General features: G+C 36.8%; 1 protein-coding gene across 1 annotated transcript in view; it reads right to left on the bottom strand.

The window, feature by feature from the left end:
• Positions 1-18,845, bottom strand: part of CACNA2D2 (calcium voltage-gated channel auxiliary subunit alpha2delta 2) — a 568,828-nt gene that overhangs the window by 8,259 nt on the left and 541,724 nt on the right. Inside the window, exons 23-32 of the mRNA XM_015817370.1 lie at positions 17,976-18,036; positions 10,863-10,960; positions 9,613-9,703; positions 9,141-9,203; positions 7,997-8,100; positions 7,249-7,347; positions 5,558-5,646; positions 2,801-2,848; positions 720-791; positions 322-474 (exon numbers count right to left, since the gene is read on the bottom strand). Of these exons, the coding sequence (XP_015672856.1) occupies positions 322-474; positions 720-791; positions 2,801-2,848; positions 5,558-5,646; positions 7,249-7,347; positions 7,997-8,100; positions 9,141-9,203; positions 9,613-9,703; positions 10,863-10,960; positions 17,976-18,036 (878 nt within the window). The remainder of the gene's footprint in view (positions 1-321; positions 475-719; positions 792-2,800; positions 2,849-5,557; positions 5,647-7,248; positions 7,348-7,996; positions 8,101-9,140; positions 9,204-9,612; positions 9,704-10,862; positions 10,961-17,975; positions 18,037-18,845) is intronic.

The raw sequence follows: 18,845 nt of genomic DNA, 5'->3' as shown, positions 1-18,845 counted from the left end.
AGATCAGGGTGATCCCTGATCTCCCTTCCTTCCGCCGCGCCCTTAAGACTTGGTTATTTCAGCTTGCAGGACTGGCCTAGGGGAAATTTTTAGCGGGGTTTTAAAATAATTTTAAATTAACTTGGCCAAATGTTAATATTGTCTTTTAATTATGTTTTTAATTGTAGCATTTTGTATTTTTGTAGTTGTTTTATCTGGCCGTTAGCCGCCCTGAGTCCGCAATGAGAAGGGCGGGATATAAATATAATAAACATAACATAACATAACAAATAGCCAATGCTTCAATCAGGTAAGATCCGATAGCATGGAATCCTGACTCACCACATAGACCCCACGTGATGCACTTCCTGTGTTGCTTGGAGGTTCTGGAGCACAGACAGATTGAAAGTCGTATGATTCTTTCTGTGTGAAGAATGAATTGTTGTAGAGAGCAGACATCAAATGGGCATCCACCTCACTGAAGAACTTTCCAACCTGAATATCAAATAGGAGAAAAGAACAATCATCAGTAATATCTACATAGTTTGCTATTTGTAAAAATGTTATTGCTCATACATTCTGTACATGAATATGAGAAAATAATCAATGAATGAACTGTACTAGTAAACAGGGAGTCATATTAGAATATTGAAAAATATAACTTTGGTAATTACATAAATATCACTGTGAAATGAAGCAAGTACCCCCTAATTTTTTTTTTAAGAAAAAGAACAGCTCACCTGGTATTTGTAGTCTTCTTGGTTGGAGATCACCAGAAATCCACCATCATCAATAAGCACACAAAGCAGATCCTGCAACATGGGAAGAGGGAGTGGGTGGCTGCAATGACATGGAGTGTTGCTGCTATATTGCTTTTGTTTAAGGAGGCCACTGGCCTTCTTTTTCCTCCCTTATTTTATTGCACTTTTCTGCTCCACATGCATGCCCCTATTAGCTTCCATAGGCAATTCGAAGTGCTAATTTTAAAGCCCATATCTTGGCATTATGGAATCTCCAGGACTGTTTCTTCAACCCAACTTCTCTACCTGGTATGAAATACCTGGGAGAATTTCCTAATTATTCCCCAGGAGGCAAAGAGGTTCAAAGGCTTTGTTTCTCTACTTTGGTGCAGGTGCTTTTAAACACCCCTTTCCTTGGAATCTGTGCAGCTCTCAGCTTACTTAGCTCTAGGATATTATTAAAAATTGAATTAAGAGAAATTTTGAATCTTGAATGCATTTCTGTCTTTCTATCCATTTCTGTATTTCAATTTTAGATTTCTTGATGTATTTTGTGGTTATATTTTTTTAATATAATAATTGCTTAGTCTTGAGTATTGTACCATGCATGCTTTACTGTTAATTCTTACTGAGATCCACTGAGAGTAAAATGACGAGGAAGGCTAAAACAAACAAACAAACAAACAAACACACACACAAAACATCTATTTATGATCCAGACAGGGCAGTGATCTGGCACTGCTGCCTCTTATTTTTTTCAAGTTATGGAAGTAGGCCCCTAGACTTGCATGTGAGGACAGCAGCTCCTACAGGGTCCAAATGCACATCTCTATCAGTCATACACACACATCTGCCCAAACATGTTTCACATACCTTTAAACCTTCATTTAAAATAAATTGTTCTCAAACCACATTTAAAATCCATTTGACCACTTTTTCTAATTCATAAAACAATGGTTCCTCAATCTACTTTTAAAATAGAATGATTCCCCCCTCTTTCCTATAATCCACTTTTAAAATAAATAGTTCTGCCCTCCGTTCTTTCATTTATTTTTATTGGTTAGCTGGCTGGCTGAATGATTTGCTGGGTTCTTCTACTGTGAAACCAAGAGTATTTGTTGTTGAAGGCACAAGGTCAGGAGGAAGTATGTTTGAGAGCAGGAAGAAAGAAGATTATAAGTCTCTATCAAAGGAATAAGTTATAAGGTGGAACATTTTAAAAGGCAGACAAACGGTGGGAGCATGAAGTCTCTGCAACCTTCACCCAAGCATAGAGAGCATAAGATGTAGACATTCTACATGATTGGTTTTAAATTGATGAATCAAATTGGAGGCAGGGATGGGTAAATGGGTGACGAGAGCACCATCATTAGCCTTTTGATCTTGGACATCAGTCACTGCCTGATCCTTCCCCAGAAGAATATTCCAGTGATATCAGATGTTTCTTGATCCTGTTAGCTTTCCATAAAGCCATCAGGATCTGATTGTTCTCAGTAAAACTTTGGATTCTGAATGGTTGCCATTGTCTCTCTGAGTGTGCGTTAGTGTGTGATTGTGGAAATTGGTTTCCTGTGTCCCTTGACACTGGGGAATTTTTTTGATATAAAGTTTCTGTTTTTAATGATTACAGTTATGGAACTTTGCAAGCCTTTCAGAGCCAGACATGGCTATAGCAGCAGAGAAGCAAAGCAAATAAATAAAAATACAAATAAGGAAACTTATTACAGATGGCTTTTTTACATTCTTGCCTTCAATAGGAGATGGAATATAAATTTCTGAATGTGCAATCCAAATTGCAAACTGTACATTGTCAATTTAAAAAAAAATATCTTAGGTGCAATTTGCAATGTTTAAATTTTTGCATTAATTGCTTTAGGAAAGCAGATATTTCAGAAGCCTGCTTTTTGGGGAGGGGTGAAGGCATTGTCCTTTGCATCGTAACCATGTTACTTCTACAGTCCTACTCAGTATTTCCAGAAGTCAATTTTAAATTGCTTACTTTCTGAATTTTAAAAATCAAGTGGATTTTTACATAGTCTTCGGGTCAGAAGGAGTCATGCAGTGATGTTGCAGCTATTTACCTTGTCATTAGTATCACAGTCCATCTCACAGCTTGTGGAGAGGTCACACTGCAAACCCAAAAAAGGAGGCAATAAAATCAAGGGAATTCTAGACAAATCTTAGAACTGATTTATTTAAATCCACATTTTGTCTATAAATCTTTCATAATCACTTTCTAACACTTCTATAGACTCTATAGACATCAAGGCTGCCCATGCCAGTTCTGAAACATTGGATCCGAATACTATACACCTCTAAAAGTTTATGGACATTCCATCACATAATGTTCTAATTGCCAAATTCACTCTTTCAATTTTGGGATAGGTTGTATGTCAGAGTGAATGAATTGTTGTCATCTAGGCTGCGATGAGTGCATATGAATACATGAATCCATTGATTGGTGACACCTGCATGTGAACTCCAGGGAAAGCTCATAATGGAACAACCAGAGATAAATTTGGAGGGGGGGAGTGCAAAATTCTGATCCAATGCCATCCACAGGGGGAAAAAAGTCTTTTAATTGACCTTGACTGGATGAATATAAACAATACAAAAGAGTTCAGAAAAAATGATTGTATCATCTGAAGATCCACAAATGAGAATACTGACACTCTGGTTAGTGTCCGCTTAGAAAGAAGTCTGTTTCGAATAGAGATAGTTCTTGACTTACAACCATTTGTTTAGTGACCATTCGAAGTTACAATGCCACTGAAAAACTGACTTACAATTTGTCCTCACACTTATGACTATCACAGCATCCCCACAGTTACAGTATGTGATCAAAATTTGGGTGCTTAACAACCAGCAAGTATTTATGATAGTTGCAGGATCTCAGGATCATGTAATCACCACCTGCGATCTTCCCAGCTGGCTTCTGACAAGCAAAGATTCCCTTAACGACCACATGATTTCTTTATGTATAAATGGCAAGAAAAAAAAAATAGAGCAAGTAAATGAATTTGGCTGATAATTAAGATGAGAAAACAACTAGAGAAATGTATTACTATTAGCGTACTATTTTCTACACCAGTGTTCCCCAACCTTTCAGGGTTGGTAGCTGGCATCGGGAGGGGGGGAGGAGGGGATGGTTTTGTATGAGGGGCAGGGCGCAAGTAGGGTTGCCAGAGTGTCTGACGGCACCTGCTGCTTGCACCGGCGGGGCTGTGCATGTACATGTACGCCAGCCCGCCACTCAGGCCGCCCATTTGCGAATAGGCCATGGGCCAATAGTGGGCCACGGCTCACAGTTGGGGATCCCTGTTCTACACTCTAAATAACATGGCTTACCTTAAAAGAAAGAAAATGTACATCTATATATGGGAATATTAATTATGTTTCTTATGATCATGAGGCTAATACAAAAAATACTTTTGTCATGTTTAGTAAACCCACAAAGTGTTTTATTTTAAAAAGAGTTAACTGTCAACATAATGGATGACATTTATACAATTATATAATTCAAAATTGTCTTGCTGTTGTGCTGTTTGGTTCAATATTCATCCATTTGTTTACAGTTTTATAAAATTTGGTAAGTTTTAAATATGTGAATATACTTTTGATTTATATACCAGAAACATATCACACTACAAAGAATTATGAATTTATCGATATGGGGGCTGAAAAAAATAAGCTATTTTTCACTGTTGGACTGGCACAATAATCCCACATTTATATCTTGAATAATCAATACATATTTACTTTCTTTTTATGAACTGATTCTCTAGCAATATAATGAAAAGACTAATATAGTATATGATACATGCCTAATGATGTGTTTAAAAAGTAAATGAATGATTTTTTGTATGTATTATTATTTATTTTTAATAAGATTTATAAGGCCACCCAACTCAAACAGTATGGCTCTGGGTAACCCTAGAGCATAAAAAACAATATCCACCCAACCTACAACTTTAATACATATACACTATAAAAATATAAATGGCAAAATATAAAATATAAAACCAAGCCACATAGCATATTAGGTTGGAACATATAATATTGTACATTTTTGTCATTTCTTTTTGTCCTTTTATTGTCTTTATATATTTAATTTTTTCCCTTCTTTTCCTTTTATTGTATATTAATGCAATATTTATTTATTTTGAAACCAGAAATTCCCCAGCTCCAACCATGCTGTTTTCAAAAGTCTTAGTAGTCCTAGTAGTGTTCCTACCGTGTTTTCCCAAAAGTAAGGCCTACCCCGAAAATAAGCCCCAGCTTGATTTTGGGGGGTGGGCCTAATATAAGGTTTACCCCCAAAATAAGCCCTAGTTTTGGGATGAGGCACACACCTAAAAATCAAGCTAGGGCGAGGGGTGGGGGAGTGGAGCTGGCCCACGTGCCCCGCACCCACTCACCTTGCAGCCAGGCCTCTTTTCGCTGGCCTACTTCTTCTGCAACATCTTCTGCAGCCAGGCCTGCATTTCTCAGTCACAGGCCTCTCCAGAAGGCCTATGCAGCTGAGAACCGAGCTATGGATTGAATCCATAGCTCGGTACTCGGCTGCAGAGGCCTTCTGGAAAGGCCTGACTGCGAAATGCAGGCTGGAGCTCCATTCCCACCTGCAGAATGAAGCTGCTCCTTTGGCCGCAGAAGAAATTGGCAGGCTGGCTGGCTGGGGCTGTTGGTGCCAGAGGTGAGTATAAAAGACATGTCCCGAAAATAAGACCTGGTGCCTCTTTTGGAGGCAAAAAAAAAAGAGACCTGGTCTTATTTTCGCGGAAACGGTAGGAACACCATCACCACCCCACACACGCATGCATGCTTTGATTACTTACTCGTCGTGTTTTCTGCTGATCTGTTTGATTGCTAGCAAGGACTTTAAATTTTTGTGTCCAGGCCTCCAAGTCAAGTTTTACTCCTACCACTGGGGAGGAAAAATAATTTTATTTTTAAATTTGCAGATAGAAAGTTTAATCTGAGGAATATGAATGTAAACACATTTGTGGGAGGAGATTTTGCTCTTCTTCTCCCTTGCAGCTTCTTGCATTCCCCTAAAAGTCTATCTGGAAGTCAGGACAACAAATGGGGAATTGAACTGACAGCGAGGAAAAAGGGAAAATCCTCCAAGTCAGCTGAAAGGACCAAAGGCAAGAATCCAATTCTATCTCTATTTTAAAACACAAATTCTGATTTCATGATCTACATAGTTTTCATATACCCCAATGGGTTTTTCACATAACCTTCCAACATAATCACACTGAAACTCAAGTCTCAGGGGTGGTGGAAGGTGTATCTGGAAATATGGAATGCTTGTAGAAAGAAAGCCTTTGCTGAACTAAGGCAGATACAACAACAACAACAACAATAATAATAATAATGCAATATGGAAATAAACCTCTGTTTGGTTATCAATGATAGACACTCGCAGATATAGAACTTTTATTATACACATTAGAAAACTACATTACATTAGTTTGCGACATAATCGCGATTCAAATTGAGGCTTTGTCATAATGTCTTACAATGTTTGAAATTCCTTAGTAGTAATCGCTTGGCACCAAATATGGGCTATGCGGAGGTGATCAAAAACATCCCAACGGAACTGCTTCAAAAGTTCTTGGGTGCGTCTAGTGTTGTGCGAGCAAGCATTATCGTGAACCAACACCACACCGGAAGTGGTGCCATAGAAAATCCTGCCAAATGTGAAGATACCAAAGAAGTACTGCTAGTGAGGTTCATGGAGCGTGGTTCGATCATCAATTCAGAAGTCTACTGTGAAACGTTATGAAAACCCAGATGAGCCATCCATAACAAGTGTCGGGGCATGCTGACTTCCGGTGTGGTGTTGTTTCACAATAACGCTCGCCCACACATCGGTAGACGCACCCAAGAACTTTTGAAGCAGTTCCATTGGGATGTTTTTGATCACCCCCCCATAGCCCAGATTTGGCGCCAAGCGACTACTAAGGAATTTCAAACCTTGTAAGACGTTATGACGTGCCTTAATTTGAATATGATTATGTCAAAAAGTAATGTAATATAGTTTTCTAATGTGTATAATAAAAGTTCTGTATCTGCGAGTGTCTGGCATTGATAACCAAACGGAAGTTTACTTCTGAATTGCCCTTGTAATAATAATAATAGTTGGAAGGAACCTTGGAGGTCTTCTAGTCCAACCCCCTGCTCAGGCAAGAAACCCTATACCATTTCAGACAAACTGTGTTCCAGTGTCTTCTTAAAAACTTCCAGTGTTGGAGCATTCACAACTTCTAGAGGCAGGTTGTTCCACTGATTAATTGTTCTAACTGTCAGAAAATTTCTCCTTAGTTCTAGGTTGCTTCTCTCCTTGATTAATTTTCACCCATTGCTTCTTGTCCTGCCTTCAGGTGCTTTGAAGAATAGCTTGACTCCCTCTTCTTTGTGGCAAAGAATTCTGTCCTATTCTATCCTATTCTATCCTAAAATAGGATTGAATAGGACAGAATAGGATAAAAGATCTCTGGGACAAAACTCTAGATTACCTTACCTGCTGGCTTCAGATGCCTCTCTCCTATGTTGAGTTCTACAGCTGTGCTAACTAGGATCCCAACAGCACTGCTGTCTGGTTCTGATCCTCTGTAATTGGCTATTTAAAGAAAAGAGGAAAACGAATTAACATTTTCTGATGAATAATACTGCATGACTGTTACAAGAAACTCTCTGGGCTAGAAGAAACAATCTGATAATGGACTATTTTTATGATTTCATGAAAAGTTGTCTTCCTGCCAAAGCTTACTTTCCAATTGACTTTAACAACAAAATAAAAGGCTGCTTCTTCGATTCTGCTATTTAGTAATTAAAGTCTTAAGCTACATCCACTGCTACTAATGTGGATGGTAGCCTTATCATCTGTCTATCTCTCTAAGTTGTGACAATTCTATCAAATTCTGACAACAAACATGACAAAAATTAAATATGCACCATAAAATATAAACATATAAGGGCAAAGCAATTTATTTCCCATGATATGATGACTGAATGCTCCATTCCCCTACTCCTGACACATAAATTTGCGTATCAGAGATCAAATATGGTAAGAGTTTTCCTATAGAACAGTGTTTTCAACCTGAGCAATTTTAAGACATGTGGACTTCAGCTCCTGGGAGTAAGCCAGCATGCAAGCCAGCTTGAACAAGAGTTTTGTTGCAATCTCCTGGAGCTTCATATTTATAAGGACTATCCAAACTGAAAATACACCAAAACCGCTTAGCTATTTTCTGCAAGATTTTACTTACGATCTCGGTAAGGTGGCTTAAAGATGTAGCCTTTATTATCTAGGCTCCTTCGATAAAAGCTGGCATTGAAAGGCTCTCGGTCTTCTTCCCAATCTTCAGCAGCTCTTTCATAGAAATCAATCACACCCATAGAACGTTATCAATTTCATTTTTCATAAAAGTAGGCCCAAAATCAAGTATATGCATAAAAATTCTGAAGAATTTTTGAAGAGGCAATCTGCTCTTCAGTTGCCAAAACCTCAGATATTCATCAAACATATTTCCTATAAATTTTTCAATAGGTAAATAAAACAACCATTTAACCATGTGATTATAAAATGGCAATAGAGAGAAGTTTTAATGTCACTTGAAGTTTACAGAATTGCCTTTTCAAAATTAGAATTGAGTTATATTATTTGTTTTAGAAGATTGCAGAAATCCCCCAAAGTAAATCCTATCAACTTTTTTTACTGGGGCAATGCAATAATTTTCATTTTGCATAACGCTGACTGCTATTATTTTTGTTTTTTTCCAAGCATATAAAATATCAGGATATTTATGATATTTATGAAGTCCCTTAAAGTTTGCACTTGGTTTGGGGAATGCCAAGTAATTTTACTGTCTACCATTTAGGCATTTAAGGCACATCAATAAAAATATTCCTCTGAAGATTGTAGTTAATGCACATTTTTGTCTCCTACAGTATACAAGTTACAATAATCTCATGATTTAGGATAGTTTTTCAGTTTTGTATCATGTTCAGATGTGCAAAAGTAGTGGGTTTTGTTTTGTTTTGTAGGAGACCCACTCTCAACATTCTTGCAGAAACAAGGCTTGTTCACATATTTAAAAGACATACAGAGGAAATAAAAATGCTTGGCTTCATTAGAGGAAACTTTTTTCAATGCTGTCTTTCTTCAGTGGTGGTCAGCTGGGGGCTGCTGCTGATAAATGGGGCCACCAATTTTCTCTCTCCTTTGACCTACTCAGAAGAATCTGGAAAATGGCTTTGATATCAGGCAATCACAAAATAGACCATACATGCAATTCTATGATGATTTCCAGAGGACCAAGATGGATTGCAGAGACCAAAGAGAAGAAAGTTTAATCTATCTGTACAAAGATGCTTATAGATCACAATACCATAACAACAACAAAAACTTACTTGTTAGGGAAAACACGGGTAATGCCACCATCTGTGGCAACAAACACAGCTACAAGACTATATCTGCAGTAAGATAGAAATCAAAGTAAAAATTTAGGAATAGGGTTGCACATTCAAAATGTCCCTCCTTCCTGATAATCACTGAAATAAGATTACATGATAGTGAATTAGTTTTTTTGTTGCAAGAGATCAATGAGAAGCAGTTTATAGAGCACCTGTACAAGCCTGGGTAAAGATGCAGCTGCTTTAAAAATTGAAAGAGATTTTTCATGTGTGCTTCTGAATCACCTCTTTCAAAAGATTTGCATAGCCCCATCCACCATTAATTTTCAACATGGTCACCAGGCCATGTAATTTAGTTTATATTAACACAGTTGAAAGCTTCACATTGCCACAGAAAACTACAAAAAGATGCAATTAATCTGCACATAATTGAATAATACCACTAGCATATCTCAGATGTTTTATTTACGTGCTTAAATCTTGATTCTTCCATACTGTTTCCACCAGCTGTTGTGTAATTCCAGTGTCCAGGATAAGGTTGTGAAGAAGGAAGTTGTCACCTTAACAGAAAGAACAAATGTTCCAAAACCAGAAGTTTGCTTACCTGAATAGCCACAAGAATTTCTCCATTCACCATTTTACTCACAAAAAGGCAGTTGAAGGCAATACCAAATCTCTCCATTATTCAGTAATTTGGAATTAGGATACCCTGATGTAAATTCTTAGCAGTATTAAACTGTCTTAAAAAAGTGTACGTTTCTCAATATTTTCGGAAACTCTTCTCAATACTGTAAGTCAGCCAGCTCAAGTCTCTGGCTTTTCTTGTTCTGAAGTGGTAAATAATGTATTTCTGTATCTTATGCACACAGATTCCTAAAGTACTGTCATATTTTTGGCCACATTAAATGTAATGAAGAAACATGGTAGAATTACATTTCCATATTTGACAGCTATGGAAGGGGATTGACTACTTCCCTTGGGAACATACTTAAAGGCTACCTGGTCAATACCTGTCCATAAAGGAAGGGAATCCCATGGCTCTTGTTTCTTAGCTGCTCAGTGTACTAATTTAAAATCAGGCTGGTATGTAATTTAGGGTTTGTTTTAATGAAGTACATCTTATAGTCATAAAATCAGAGAGCTCTAACCTCTGATGAAATGTGACCTGGTTCCAGCCAGATCAAGCTTGAAGAAGTCCATATTCCTATGATCAAATGTAGGATTGGCAAGCAACATTATCCAATGACTGCATACTTTTTTAAAGATAAGTCCCATTGATCCCATTTGGGCAAGCTGATTAGACATGTACAGCGCTACATTACAACTCTTAATTGGCTAATCAATCTTCCACAATCTAATATTTTCCGGAGCAGGCCCAAGTGATTCGGAATTCTGGAAGCTGTAATCCAATACATCTGGAGGTTGCTAGAAAGCTGAATTACATCCTTGTTTTATGAAATCCACCTAACCCATCTGGTAACAATTCCAGATACAAAAGAAACACATCTTAACACTTTATTTAAAAAAAACATGAAACTTTATTTAAAACAACCTATTTTTGGTAACCTTTGCCCCATCCTCCCCTTTAAAAGTAGATTTATTTATTTATTAACCCATTGCTGCTTAGTAATGGATATCCCTGAGTTCTCTCACTCACAAAATGTGATGCCTTCCTTGGGATGAGACTTTCTGTCCACCACAGAGCTTTGGGGTACTTACATTGTTTGGAGTCAGGCGTCACCTTTTCCATGAGGGCAATAAAGTTTTCCAGGAATTCAGTGTTGTTATCCGACAGGTTGAGGTCTTTGCAATATTCTCTGGGTTACGAGGAAGATTTGTTGATTGGAAGGATGAAAAAGTTGCGGTTAGTTTTCTTTCTCTCAGAATTGGCCTAATCATGTGCTCAGCACAGGCGAAGCAGCTACTCAAACTAGCTGGGTATGGTTAAGACAAGGAAGGTGGGAAATATGCCTGGAGTTATTTAATGAGTCATATCCTCAACACCACCTCTGCTCAGAAATATGATTTTCTGTTCAATGTGCATCTCATTATCAATACAGATGAATACATTATCAATATAGATGTCTTACATCTGTGAATGGGTAGAGAAAGAAATATGTATAAGAATCTAGTATGTTTCAAATCTAATATCTGTAGTGAGTCTTTGAGCGTTGGCTATTATTTGGCCTTTTCACACTGATGTTACAGCACCTCTCAAGAGTAACCAGAAGGCTATAAACTAATACAAGGTCAATTTATGAAAGTGCAGTAGGAAGCCTTTGGGAATTTATTGGCTATATAAAAACCTGTGGCATAAGTCTTTTTTGTTATTTACTGATGTCATAAAACACCACCTGAATGGTTTCTTAATGCCACCTAAAGCACAACACATAGTACTGGGTAGTACTATGCATCACTGCATTTTCAGATTTCTGCAATAATTGTGCCACTCTATTTCTCTAAGAACTTACTGGCTTATTTTAATTCCTCCAGGGTTTGTAACTTAATTAAACTCTTGATCTGCTTTTGTGAATTTCTATAGACATGAGGCTTTACTGGGATTTTCAACATGGCACTTATTTTAGAAGTGTGAACCGTGCTAGTTATAAAAAGCCTCTATTTTTACCAAGTATTGGAAAATAGCCTAATTTCCTTCCTCTCCCATTCTTTCTTCCAGAGTTCACTGTAGTTTTCACAATGTTGGGGACAAGGGGAAAAAAGCAATACTTTTAAAAAATGGATCTGTATATAAGCTATGAGATCCCTCAGTGAGATGCTAAGGATGAAGATTTGGTATCTGTCTTTTTAGATTAGCAATGGGAAGCTTGTGGATTTCCAGATGCTGCTGAAACAACATCTGAGCTGGGATGGTCAGTTGTAAAGAACATCAGCAATGGATCAATATGTGGACCTACAAAGCCTAGCACTTCTCTAGAGGGAGCAGAACTCAAGCTGTGAATATTATTTTTTCATTCTAGTATTGATATTTCATGGCAGGGAATAAATGAGTTTGGTAATCTGGGACAAAGGTTAAATTCTTCACTGTCTTTAAATGGAACTATCTCTTGCCCACTTTATTTAGATTGTTTCTGAAGATTGTATGTGTCCCCAAATAAACAATATTAAAAAGCATGAAGATAAGTAATAGCTATCTCCAAGCTAAAAGATATATGCAGTGCCAGTTATTGATATAATGGGTCAATTGATACAGCCTTAAATCTTTCTCACTAAAACCATTCCAGAAATACTCACTTTCAGCATCTTTTCAATGTTCTTTTCTGAAGTGATTGTTATAGGACTTGACTGCTTTATTTGCAATTTAGAAAGAAATCTCTGTCAATTGTTTCAACAATGGCACTGCTTATCAATGTTCATATCTACATATAATTGTTTTCTAACAGCAAAAGTTAGTCTAAGATGATATAACAGATATCAATTTTCTAAAAAAAACCCACAGGTGATATCAGTTCTTGTTTTTTAAACTCTTCTGAACAGGTTTTTGGTGGTAAATGGATAAAAGGTGAAACTGTAAGTTAACATGGCAGATCCTATTTCTCCAAATATGGATTGCCTGCATCATGGTAATATCAAACAGTATTGCTAATGAAGCTACCCCAATCTGGCACCTTCCTGATGTGTTGGGAAGTTCCATAATTTCCAGCCAGCAAAGGATTCCAATTTTGGGAAGGCTAGCCAAGGAGAACTGACAGGAAGAAGACAAAAATGCTAATTCTTCCTTTTCCCACTAATTCAGTCCATAACTATTCTCTCCTTTCCACTGTATATATTTCTAGTTTTATTTTTTATAGAAAAAAATAATGGAAGTTGGGGGAAGAGTTGTTGAATCAATATTGTGAAGATGGATTAATTTATCATCTTTCTTTCACTTATCTGATTGCTGCAGCATTATGAAATGTATCCAGGATGGGAAATTTCTTTCTTAATACTATATGTGGTTTTCTTAATAGATTGCTTAAGTTAAGCAGATATAATTTAAATGGAACGCATTAATTCCAATTAGATGGTTGACTTCTTGAATGGCAACAACAGCAGTCTGAATCATATGCAAGTGTATTTGTGCCTGTTTATTATGCATACATGCATGCAGCACCTATCTGTTTGTCAAGGGATGCTACCCAATTCAAGTGTCTATGGAGATTCTCAATCATTCAAGTCATGGTTGTCCCAAAGGTATGCTTTTTCAAAAGAACCGAAGAAGCTTCTTGGATGAGAAGCGAAATGTCTTCAAGGAAAAACAAAGTCCAGTTGCCTTTTGAAAAAAACACCTTTGGGACTACCCAATTCAAGTGTAGTCAGGAGCCTGGGTGAATTAAGCAGGATAAGATCCCAGAGAAAACAACAAGTTAAGCATTTGGTGATTGGAGCCTGAGTTACCTTCTTGAGAGGTGCTCAATTTAGAGGCACAACTGCATTATTTCTTGCTTTTCCTTTTTGGTTTTGATATGGGATTTGTAAATGAGGGATAAAAAATACTTACCTCTCTCTTAATGGAAAGAGGAGAGATAGATGTAGATTCAATGATTTGTGAAAAGAGTAGAAGATTCTCTTATCTATAATGCTTTGATACAGAATTGGTTTCCCTCAAAAGATGCTAAGGCAAAAGTTGGAATTTCTAACCAATTCACATCTATTTCATCACTTACTGCGCAACTTACCATATGCTTTCATTAGATATGTCTCTTCATTTATTGTGGTCACAGTCCAACTCAATAATTAAAATCAGTACCACTATTCTTTTATTTTTGGTTTTTTGGGGGAGGTGGGGAAGGACAAAAGTTACCCATCTTTAGTTGACTTTATATTAAATATTCAAAATGTTTTTTCCCCTGAAACTCCACTCTTTGAGAAAGTGGGGGACAGGATAGGAAAGAGTGGAAAAGGGACATATGAGAGAAAACACTAAAGATCTGTCTTACTTGTGGAACAAAACAAGATTCCACAATGCACAGAGATTTTCAGGACAGTCACAGTGAACCGCTCTTCACCATAGCAATAGAAAACAGGATGGCCAGCCATGCTTGCTCCAATATTATGCAGTGAAATACTGCTACAGACACATATACAAACTGTAGACATATCTGTACCCTTCATTTAGACAGATAGGTGCTGGCATTTGCTTGCAAAAGTATATGCACATTCAGTACTGAGCTTTATATATTAAACTATTTATCAGCTCAGTCTTTTAATGAGTTAACTTGTAAGATTGTACCTTGCTGTGAGTCTATGCGTCTGCATATATAGACCATTGTGAACTGTAAAGATATATAACAAATTTAGGCTTGTTCCCATCATCATTTGCCATTATCTTTGAGTTTCTATTCAATTTAAACAACAAAGTTTGCATGATCTAGTTTTGCATTGCCAGTTATCAAGGTCTGGGGTTGGAAATAGAATGTGTGTGTGTATTCCTGCTTCTTTATATTGTCGCTTTCAGAATTAGATATTAAGAAATAATTTAGAACAGGATAGAGACTGCAATTTAGAGAGTGATTTTTCTGGGTTCATGACAAATGTCACATGGGACATCCCACCAGGTGGCCAGATGGAAAAGATGATGTAAAACTGCCTTTTAACAGAAATGTAGCTGAGGGGATAGCAGCAGGTGTAATTTGTTTAAGGCATCTGTCGGAAAAAGTGTGTTCAATACAAAAGCCTGTCCATGTATAAGTGGAATACATTTTGTAGATAAAACTACTTAGCTATGTTGCATAGGCATCTTTGGCACAAAATCAGTAAGTCCCTTAAAAAGTCAATTCAAATACAGAGAATTAATGAGTTTGAACCAAGTAGCAGGTTCAGTATGCATCCCATTTGTTAGATCCAACAAAATGAATGTGTATGAAAGCAGAAGCAATTAAAATATATTCTGTAGAATGGTTGGATAAGATTTGACGGTCACCAGTTTTTAACAACTTTTTCATAGAACTAAAATACAAATTTATTTTGCTTTAATAACCTTTTGATTTTCCATCACTGTACAGTATGTTAATGTAACATAAAATCCTGGGCCGCCCAGTTTATTTTGCTTCTTGAAGAGCTATATATATATAGATAGATATACACAATATTTTATCCACCTATGTATCTACACAAATATGTATCTACACAAATATGAACAAATATGTGCTTGCACACCCACAAATAGATTATTAGTGATATATGGTTTCTGAAAATTACCATGGACTATTGGCCATATTAGTAATGATGAGTCTTCACAGCATATTGCTGAGCATTATTGGGGCTGAAAGGCTAATAAATAGTGTAGCTGGAATTTAAAAATGTCATAAGTAATCACTAGGAATGAATGCTTGAAGCCTGTTTGTTCTGATATAATCATAAATCTGCATTTCTTAACCTCTGATAGCTTCCAATGGACTACATGACACCTCCTAGAATTTGATAAAATGGCTATTGATCATCTTGGCTGCCCTGGGGGGAAGTGTGGTCCAACAAATGTAAAAGGAATCAGGTTGGGAAAGGCTGCAAGTGATAGATCTAATTAAACATTGGGTTGCAAATAATGTTTTCAGAATAACAAAAAGTCTTTCCCTTTTATTTTATGATTATCTATACATCTATACAAAAAGGACATATTCTCAAAAAAATCTTAAAAACCTAAAAAATTTGAATATAAACTGTTATCCATGATTTATAAAATGTCCCACAGAAAGCATGTATTTCTATGGTGGACAGTGTTTAGTGCAGAAAAACATATTCATTAGTTATAGGGCGATCAGGAATTCAAAAATTCAGATAACAACTAAATGATGACAGGAAAGAAACATAGAAGACATAGGCCTATGATAGCTACTGTATCTGGATTTTTGTAGCCCAGATTTGGTAGCCGTAAATGATTAAAAACTACAAATTTTATAGCTCTCCTCATATACTGTCAACCCCAAATACAAAGCACAGAATGCAACAAATGTCAGTGAACTCCATTCTCGAAGTTGCTAAACTAGAATCAACAGAATTTAAGAAAATAAAATATACTACCTCATTCATCCAGGTAGAGTTATTTGGAACTTGAGTCATGGCAACTGGACTTCTTTTTGACTTGAAAAGCAGTGAAACATTTCAAACCAAAAAGAAAAGAAGTCCAGTTGAATGCTAGTTTCTAAGCAACCCTGCTCAATAAGACCAATATCGAATGATGCTGTTTGGATTGGTTTAGCATTATATGGAGGGATACAGTTTCCTCATCCCAATAAAAAAAAAAAAAACCTTGTATGAGTCTCATGCATTTTAAGACTGCAATCCTATAAATACTTACCTGGGAATAAAGTCCATGGAATACTTCTAAATATTTATGTATAGGATTGCTCTGTGGGATTAATACATCTCATAGCTGCTTAAAAAAATGTTAGAACGTCACCTATCCATTGTATTATTCTGTCTTATATAAAGCTGAATTTATGAAAAGACTATTAAAATGGTGTTTCTTCCATTTTCTTACTGTATATCCTTGACCCATGTAGAGGATCAAGTGAGGCCCAGAAGAGGCCCAGTTTAGTGCATCTTTAAAAATCTGGGTAGAAGGGGTTATTTCTGACAGCATGGCATGCTTGCCTGAGACTCTGATTTTCCCTGTTCTAAAGAACTATTAAAGATGTAAAAGCTCCATCTTTATTTCTATTTGGCCTTCTGTGGTTTGGGGAGCCAAATAGGTTTCACCATTGCAAATGATTATCACAAACAGTTGTCACTGTAATTGCATTTGTATGCCAAATATATCACCAGTTTGTCAGATGTAGGATGATGTTGAGCTGCCCATAAATCTAATAATATTTATTTATTTATGGAATACGGAATTCTGTTTTTTTCCAAATCTTAGATAACATATATAGTTTTCTCCCTCTCCAGTTTTATCCTCAAACTGTTCTGTGAATTTGAACCTCCCCTAGCCTAGTGTAATATTTTGACCAGTACACTGGACTGGGTAACAAATGTTTTGTTCTGTAGATCTGAAATAATTAAATTTGAAAGAGTTGGAAGAATAACATTTGATAGAGTAAAGCTTACAAAATGCAGAGTTTGTGATTTTATGTATGATATTACTATATAATAAGTCAATAATAACGTTTGTAGAGGGCAAAGGGAATAGCCTTGAAGGACAGGAAGAAATGCTGCTACCAAGTCAACAATCAGATAAGAGGGGCTCGAACCTAGACAAAGAAAATAATGAATCATCTCAGACAAGGCCCTCCCTAGTTCGGTCAAAGATAAAGTGAAGAAGAAGGAGTACAGTCAGACTTTCAAGATTTCTACTACTATAGCTGTCGCAATAAAAGTGGTCCTGATCAATATGATTTCTTAGGCTGGGCTAATTTAGAGATTATTTGGTGGAATTTTTTCTTACATGGTCTCATGATCTCAATAGGATCAAAACGTCGCTGTGCACTGGTTTTTTTTTTGAGGATTTTCAGAAACTATACTTATATATGTGTGCTACATATGCATCTCATATGCAGCCATACATATATATATATTTATTCTTCTTATGTAGGTGAGTGAACAGAAGGTGGGACAGCTATGCTGCCGGCCGCCAATGGTAGCACAATGTAGTGTAGGTGGCGGCAATATAGTCCCCAAGACTGGCACACAGGCAGACAACAGACACACAAAAAAGGAAGAAATGATCAAGACATTGGCACAATGAGAAGGTATATCAGTTCCAAAGGGGTCAGGAGTGATGGAGTAGAATATCTGAAGGTGTGGCAGGGACGGAAAAAGGGTTGGGGAAGGGGAGTTGAACCACTCCCAGGATTGGTGGTTAAATGGACACCTCAGCAAGCTCACACACAAAGCTACCTTGGAGCAATGAATACATGTCCCTCGGACTCAAAGCTGTTTGGCAGCAGGTATTCAAAATCTGCAACAGAAAGGTAACATTATGCGGCGGGGAGTTGAAATGAGGGAAGAAGGCAGCTTCGGTTTCAGAAGATGACAGAGCCAGAGCAAGAGGAAACCGGGTTGGGGGAGAGAGAAAGAGAAAAGAGACAGGAATAAACAGAAGAGGCAAAACCACTGGCTCATTTTAACAAGAGAGAAAGGAGAGAATACACTTTGGGCGCTCACGTCACACCAGAAGAAAGTTACAGCCAATAAGTTGCCAACATTGAGTGGATTTGGTGAGTTTATCATATATAATTAAAATTCCATAATCTGTAATTAAATATATTTGGCAGATTGTATATGTATATATAAATATTGATTTGGGACTATATATAATTATACCTACACACATATATATATACTCATTCTTATATATATATAAACACATATATATGTATGTTTAGTAGGTCATGTGGATGTCTCTCTCTTATTATGAAATTACAAAGAAAAGAAATCACATGCTCTGCTCATACAAAAAGAGAATTACTAAAACAATATTTTCTAAGAAAAATTATTTTTCAGGCATCAACATGGCCAAACCAGGGTCCTTTATGAAGACAGTCCAACCAAAGACTTACCCGCAGCTAGAGGTAAAACACAATGCATTGTAGAGAGTGCAGCAGCTGTCTTTTCTAGTAGACAGAGATCTCAGAGCACTGCAACAGCCATCCCTCCTTGGTTAGAATGTGAAACAGCCTGAATTCCATAGAAGTAACTTATGTAATCAAATCAACTGTGGAGCATTAAACATGGTCAATATTCCAAGAGAATACTGAGCTCTGATAG

This window comes from Protobothrops mucrosquamatus, unplaced genomic scaffold (assembly GCF_001527695.2).
Source record: "Protobothrops mucrosquamatus isolate PMUCROS unplaced genomic scaffold, P.Mucros_1.0 scaffold579, whole genome shotgun sequence".
NCBI classification, from domain to species: domain Eukaryota; kingdom Metazoa; phylum Chordata; class Lepidosauria; order Squamata; family Viperidae; genus Protobothrops; species Protobothrops mucrosquamatus.
This window is presented reverse-complemented; position numbering and strand designations above follow the sequence as displayed.